At 43.0% G+C, this 7534-nt stretch overlaps 1 protein-coding gene across 2 annotated transcripts; it reads right to left on the bottom strand.

The window, feature by feature from the left end:
- Nucleotides 1-230: 230 nt before the first annotated feature.
- On the bottom strand, nt 231-5666 carry POP5 (POP5 homolog, ribonuclease P/MRP subunit). Of its 2 annotated transcripts, none has more exons than XM_048514639.1 (5): nt 5552-5666; nt 4148-4290; nt 2876-3025; nt 2228-2311; nt 231-1253 (listed from the first exon to the last, which is right to left on the bottom strand). In XM_048514639.1, exons 1-5 carry the CDS (start codon nt 5569-5571, stop codon nt 1153-1155), a joined length of 498 nt encoding a protein of 165 aa, XP_048370596.1. In that variant the 5' UTR covers nt 5572-5666; the 3' UTR covers nt 231-1152. The 2 variants fall into 2 exon arrangements, with proteins under 2 accessions (XP_048370596.1, XP_048370598.1); XM_048514641.1 differs by having other exon boundaries at nt 231-1250.
- Nucleotides 5667-7534: the final 1868 nt, after the last annotated feature.

The following is a 7534-nucleotide window of genomic DNA, read 5'->3' as shown; positions in this document are numbered from 1 at the left end:
CTGTCATCACAGTTAATTTTCCATCCAAAAGCATACCCATGGCAGAAAAGTAGAGATTGCCTTTCCTTTTCCCTTCCCACTTAATGCATTTGGTAGATTGAATCCTGTAGAAGGACCTGATCCTGTGTTACTAGCTGCCTTAAGCTTCACTTTTGCTGAAAGCATAGTACACGTTAAAAACAAGCCATATAATACTTCAGTTCTAAAAAAGAAAACACACAACAGGCAAGTTTTCAAATTCTCCAGAATTCTTCATTGCCTTTATTTTCATAGACAAAACACTGAGTTATTCCTAACTACTGATCAGTTAAATCTAAAAATGTCATTTACATGCAGGCAACCAAATAATGGGAGAAAAGTAATGTAGGAAGACTCAACTGTGTAGCAATTAAGGCTATAGGAATTGTATCACCTTCTACCATTTAAAAGCATCAGACCAATTCTCTCATTATTTATTCAACAGTATTATTCAACAGTAATATCAGTTCATACTCCACTGGATCAGTATTTAGCTGAACTTTGCAGCAACTTTTAAGCTACCAAGAGTATCCCCTTCCCCAAGCTATTATTACAGGCAAGCCCTTTCGGTTCTAACTTGACCTTGTGTGATTTGTCCTCAGGGGCCTTGTCAGTTCCGTCCGCCAGTCAGCAAAAGTAGTCCTCTGTGCCTCCACAAGGCCTCAAAGATGATTGCCCATATCCAGTTAAGTCACATTTCATTCTGACTTCCTCTTAGAGACAGAATATTTTTCCCAGGAGACTCCAAGCCTCTTTTAGTAATGGTGAAATGCTTTTTCAGTTAATTTGAGCTAAATGGAGATGATGAAAAGAACTACATTACAGGCAGTGTAATTTCCCTTCTCTTTCATGATTGCAAGGATCGTGTTGCTCATCAAGTGCTTTTGAAACAACTTAACGCTGATTATGGAACTGCTGCTCTGAGAAGAAAACAGAATGGGGTATACGCTGTGGCATGATTTTAAAAAGATGCTGGTTAAGATACTTACATCCCCCCCTCCTTTTAGGACAGGTACGCTATAAACTGGGTTGTCATTTGTTCATAAATCCTTTAATTTAAAAAGGGAGTGGAGTGGAAGGAGACAGTGTGATCTACTGAGTCCAGGTGTGTGCTTTAAAAGAACCCAAGTCATTTCACGCCATCTGCGCGCTGTCATCACTTTCTTCATCCTGAAAGTGTTCCTCTTCCACAAACGTACAGCTCGCCACTGACTTCTGGATAGCCTGTCTGTCTGCTGCAACAAAAATGGAGAATATCAGTCCACAAATGGTCCTAAGGCCCATGCTTGAATTACACAGGAGCTCTCTGGCTAAGGTACTACAGTCTCACATTTTGCCTGTTGTTCCTCTGGCTAAGGTTCCACAGCCTCATATTTTGCCTGTTGTTCCATCATCACTGTCCAGTATTACTGATTTGTCTTTGAACAGCTAATACCAAATTTCAAGAAAACTCCAGGATTTCCAGAGTGCAGTTTGAAAGCAGCTTTTATTTCTGTTCATTCAAATTGAAGCCCTTTTTTGGTCAAAGGATTCACATGAAGTCCTTTGAATTTCCAACATCCCTTGGCCATACAGTCTGAAGCACATTGATGTCCATAAGGGTTAGAATCCTGCTTTATAAAACCCCCAGGAAGCTGAATTCTGCACTCAGAACTATAATATGTGGGTTTTCTGTACTCTCTGAAACAAGAAACTGTTTTATCTGTGGACTCTCATCCGGAGAACCAGGATTGATTCCCCACTCCTCCACATGAGCGCAGGGTTTTATCTGTTTGATTCCCCACTCCTACACATTCCTGCTGGGTGACCTTGGCTAGTCACAGTTCTTCAGAACTCTCAGCCCCATCTACTTCACAAAGTGTGTTGGTTGATGAAGGGAGTTTGTAAGCCCCTTCGAGTCTCATTAAAGGAGAGAAAGGTGGGGTATAAATTCAAACTCTTCTTCTACCTGGCAGCAACACTCAAAGCCAACAAGCCTAGAAGAAAAAAATTTACTTGACAGGCTGCATAGAAGGCATAGATTTAGGGAAGTTTAAAGGGAGTGAACATGCATTTTGGAAGAAGACATTCCTATATTCAACCCAAGAACTTGCTAACTTGGGTGCTGAGATTCTCCTTCTGTGTTGCTCTCTGACTGCTATTCCAATAGAGTGTATTTTCTTCCAGGGAGGCCACATTTAAACTTGGCCTGGTTTGCACAGCTGGTTACCTTCACTGGTGCAGTTCCGCAGCAACACCAGTAGCTGTTTCCTGTTGTAGTGAATTAGGAATTTCTGACATCTTCTTATTGTAGCTGGAGGAGAAAAAAGTGAACAATTCCACAGGTGAGGGGGGCAACTGAATCTTAAAACCAGTATTTTTCCTGGTAGTAGTAATTAATAATTGAGCAGTAAAACAGAACTTAAGGGCAAAATCATGGGGAAGAATGACACAAAAAGTACATGTAGGGGATATACTACAAGCCTTCATAAAACATTCCTCATTTCTGGCAAGATACTACCAAGGAAAATGGTGTTGGACTTGCTGTGAAGTAAGTACTTTCTGTTTAGTGCCAGGACAGCTCTAAAATAAAAAACAACCAATGTAACCATGTCAGAGATGAAATACTCTTAGATGTTACAGATAACCTTTCTGATTCTTGCAGAAATGTCTGCTCACTGTGTAGTCAAAAGCAGAACAAGAACTGGAAGGGTCTTGTCTCAAATAGGTCTTGCCCACAAACTTGGAGGCATTAACCATTTCCTGTGCTGTGCTGACACTAAACAAAAAAATCAGTCTATCCAAGGCAGGAGACTTCAGTGCACATACTTAACCAAGTATACTGTTGGAAAGGAAAGACCCAAGCAAGAGAGCTCACCTCCAACATGCAGTGTGTTAAAGGAACATGGGTATCGTTGGTTCCTGCTCTCCAAGTATGTTATAAAAGGTAGAGATGACCAAAGAAGTCGATGAAAGTCTTTCCGGCAACACAAAAGTACTATCCCCGTGTAGGCATTGAGATACTTCACTGCAGAAAAGAGACAGAAGAGAATGATGCTCCATAGGTCAGCTGTGTGTGCGTCTATATAGTCCTTACAGTCAGAGTAGACTATTGACCTTGAAAAACCAGTGACCAGACTATACAAGACAGCTTCATGTTTTCAGGGTACGTTTGGGGAAATATATAAAACAGAACAATCCCCTTACAACGAATCTTTAACAGGCTCAGAATTGAAGATTATTCCATTGTATCTTCCAGCCAATATATAAAAAATGCTTGTCTGCAAGGAAAAACAAAACAAAACCACCTTGGGGAAAATAAAATATCAGCTGCCAGTTCAGTAAATGGACTAGACTTGTTGAATTATGATTTAGAGACCGCAACTGACCAGTATGACTTATCGCTAACATAGCTCACATCAGCAACTTGTCTGCACTACTTTAGTTACCTTGATAAACACGTACCTGTTTCTACCAGAGGAATGGTGTCTCAGAAGCTTAGGCTTTGGGCAAGGAAGGCTGGTGGACTGCTTTCAGTTCAGGACCTCCTCCAAATAAAAAAAAATGTTGCCAAACCCTGTGGTTACTGCATGGGCAATGGCTATTGCATCAGCACAAGATGGGACAAATAGCTCAGCCAAATTTAAGTGTCATGGGTGAAAAGTAGCAGAGCACATGTCTTACCTCTTGGTGAAACCAATTCCTCAGATGCATGCCAGAGCCAAGGCAGGCCTCTCTTGGCCTTGAGAAGACAAATAAGGAGCAAAGTTTAGACTTTATTTAGCTCTTCTAGATCCCTGCATGTTTTAAGGTGGAAACTGATAAATTTCTATAGAAGATCCCCTGACAAAGCAAATTGTGGAATGCATAGTGATCTAGAAGAGCTAAATACATTCTCAACATTGCTTCTTTTGTCTTCTCCTGCCCACTGGTGCAACCTGACTGCTGCTATTCCTCTTGGATTTGCCAGTGAGTGCAATGCCATCTGAGCAAGTTATTACTGCCCATCTATATTTAAATCTCAAATATTATCCAAAAGAGAGGGGTTGGCATAGGCCTGTAAAGAGATTTAGGGAAAGGCAAGGATAGATTTCCTTAAAGATGGGAATCATAGACACGGATCCCGACTTCAAATTATCCGAAACCAGACCTGAAAAAGCAATGGAACAGCATGCCAGTCCAAAGTCTCCATGCATTCTTGCAACAACATTTTTTACTGTATTGTGCACAGCTCGTTCATCAATGCATTGCTGAAACCGTGAGTCTTCAGAGATAATCTCACAGAGGAAGTATCTGTAGAAGCAGAAAGAAGGCAGCATGTCAGACCAACAGCTAGAGGGTAAGAAGGAAGGTGTGAAATACCTGGAAGAGGAACTATGGAACATTACTTCCTGTTGAGGGATGAAACACATCTAAATCACAAACCTACATTTACAAACCTATTTTGAGAGCCAGCATGGCATAGTGGTTAAGAACAGGTGATTCCCCACTGGTCTGCATGAGCAGCAGTGTCTTAACTGGTGAACCAAATTTGTTTCCCCACTCCTACATTCCTGCTGGGTGACCTTGGCTAGTCACAGTTCTTCAAAACTCTCCCAGCCCCACTTACCTCACAAGGTGTCTGTTGTGGGGAGAGGAAGGGATTTTGAGTCTCCTTATAGCAGAGAAGAGGGGAGTATAAACCTAAACTCTTCTTTTTCTATCTCAGGCTGGTTTATGCTGCAACTGAAATCTGTGATCTAATTCTGCACCATGTTTGACAAAAACACCTTACAATGGATACTGAATTAGAAGCAAGCCCCACCTTAAGTTTAAACATTATCAGACTAGTCCAAAAAAACTCTTGCCTTTGGGGAAAAAGAGAACAAAAAATACACTGACATTTGGATGAATAGATAGGTGAGCACTGTTTGGTAAATGCATAAATCATCATTTCTTCTTTCCCCTTTAAAAAAAACCTAAGGAGAAAAACAAGTTCAGTACTTACAAAAGGTGGTAGTACTTCATAACATAAAATGAAACCCATTATGAGAAGATGTGATGACAGTAACTAGCACAAATAACTTATAAAAAGAAACAGAAGAGGTGGCCAGTGTAACATAATAATCGTAAAACTTACAATGAAAAATGCAAAAGATAACCTCATGGCAATCATGCTTTGCCTCACCTACCACACAGGGGTGGGGGAAAGCATAAAATGAGGATTGAACACTTGTTGCCCCATAAATCAGTGGCAAGTAGGCCAAAATATAACCAACAAAGGTTTTGGGTAAATGGTTAGATCCTTTCAATTAAAAACATCCTTTTCATAAGATTACGGGTCTCTTTAAATGGGCTTTCCACGAACAGAGACGGACTACCTCCAAATAGCAACTACCAAGAACAAGCTATACAGCAGCCCCTTCATTCGCTTCTGCCAGTCAAATGTGGGGAAAACACTGCTTGACAGACTATACAGAGCAACTTTAGTCTGATGATCCAACACAATTTCTCTCGTGCACTCAGCTTACAAAACATAACTTCATCAACAACCACACCTCCTAAACACACTCACCTGTTCTTAAACCTCACCATCTCCGCGATTATAAAACAGCTTCAATTGAACTTCCGGGAGCATTGCTCCGATCGCTCTTCGAAGCCGGAATTCACGCCACCCAATGAGAGAACGCCCTCGATTCACCGCAAGCAATCGCAAATCACAACACGAAGGCGAGGCAGGAGAAGCACCAATAAGGTAGTGGAATGCTTCCCGCTCTATGGGCCCCCGCTATGAGATGGACATGTGACTGGCCCCGCCTACTTTCCTCTGATTTCCTCCACCCTCCCTGGTGCTCTAATACTTGCCAGTTGTAGGTGCTTCAGCACTTGTCCGTCTTCTTGCTTGTCATAATCGGGGCCCCTCCCCCTCCCAAACTTGGAATCTTGGTTTCTTCTCCTGTCCGTCAGAATAGCGCGTGCCCCTGAGTTCGCTCTTCTGGATTGTAGGGCGGGGCAGGAACCCCGGGGAGGAGGGTTGCCTGGCTTTGCTGAAATAAATCTTCGTGCCCGCGCGGGGGCGCGCGCGTGTCTCTAAAGCGTAACTCTCCTCGAGAAAAATGCTCTGAGAAAGTACAGACAAACCCGGGGGGTACGATAGTCCCTCATGACAAAACTCGGGAAAAGCAAGAGGAGTATGTTCAAATTACACAAAATAGCTCGTTAAAAGGATCCATGTGTTTTTGGGCTTCAAGCCACGTCAGCAGTGCTCATAATCCCGAAGACTCCCCTTGACTCTGGGAACCTGTGCATAATTTGTAGTTTAGCCGACAGAACTTCTTCCCAGGACACAGGCTTAGGATATGAGACACAGCATTATAAGAGTGTCTGCTAATGTGTACAGTGATTGTTGCCCCCTCAAGACAGAGGAAATGTAAAATAGTTCCTAATCTTCTGGGGAAGGGGAGGCAGAGCTTTTTCCTGAGGGCAACTTCAAGACTGACAAATGAATTGTGACATATGTTCTTATGGGCCTGCTGCAACAGATTAACAGAACCCTTTGGAATTTGTCCTATGGGGAGGTGAACTACATCAAATAAAACAGATTGATGGCAAGCTTAAAACCGGGCATGGTTCTACTTCACAATTTAGAGCAAAGATTATTTATATTATTCAAAGGTCAGCAGCCATTTGCAAAGTGGATAAAAGTAGCAAGCCAAGCTCCACACCTGTCCCTAAAGTGGACTTCCATAAGATCACTTTTGCTATTGCCTACACAACTCTATTGCTTCTGGATTTGCAGCTGGGGAACTGGCACTGAGAGCACAACCAATGGTGGGATCCAAAAATTTTAGTAATAGGTTCCCATGGGTGAAATTCAAACTGTGACGTAGCGCCAATGGGGCTGGGCTGGGCATGATGGGGGTGTGCCCAGGGATTCTGGGGGTGGGGCATTCCTGGGCGGGGCTGTGGCCAGGACGCAGCCGCTGCGCTGGTCCTTGGGCGGGAAACGAATGCACGCAGGCGCAGGCTGCCACGCACGCCAGTGCACCTCCTGCTAGACTGCTTCAAGTTCTGCGTGCTACTGCTGAGAGGAGGGGCATAACTAAGGCAAAAAACACGTGGCAAAATCACCCATTAGTAACCCCCTCTCGGCACACACAAATAATTAGTAACCTACTCTCGGGAACCTGTGAGAACCTGCTGGATCCCACCTCTGAGCACAACTAGTTCCTGCAAATGAATTGAGGAGACTAAAGCCACAAGATAAGATCGGGTAGCCAAACATTCACAAGATAAGATAGGGTGGCCAAACCCCAGCCCCTCTACCCATAGGCAAAAACTGTTGCTACTGTAGTCAGAGCTGCTGATAATGGAAAAGAAAAGATGTTGCCCCTTGGCTACAATCCATCAGGCAACTACAGTGCTTTCCTTGCTGGAGCTGAGGAGCAGGGCTGCTAAAACTTCTAAAGAACTTCTAAAGAAAAATTATCTAGTGTTTGAGTCTATCAACCAACTCAACCCAAATGCTGTTTGAAAATAGATCACATCAGGATTTTTC

Source organism: Sphaerodactylus townsendi, linkage group LG13 (genome assembly GCF_021028975.2).
Source record: "Sphaerodactylus townsendi isolate TG3544 linkage group LG13, MPM_Stown_v2.3, whole genome shotgun sequence".
Taxonomy (NCBI): domain Eukaryota; kingdom Metazoa; phylum Chordata; class Lepidosauria; order Squamata; family Sphaerodactylidae; genus Sphaerodactylus; species Sphaerodactylus townsendi.
Note: the sequence above shows the minus strand (reverse complement) of the source record. Positions and strands in the feature narration are given on the sequence as shown.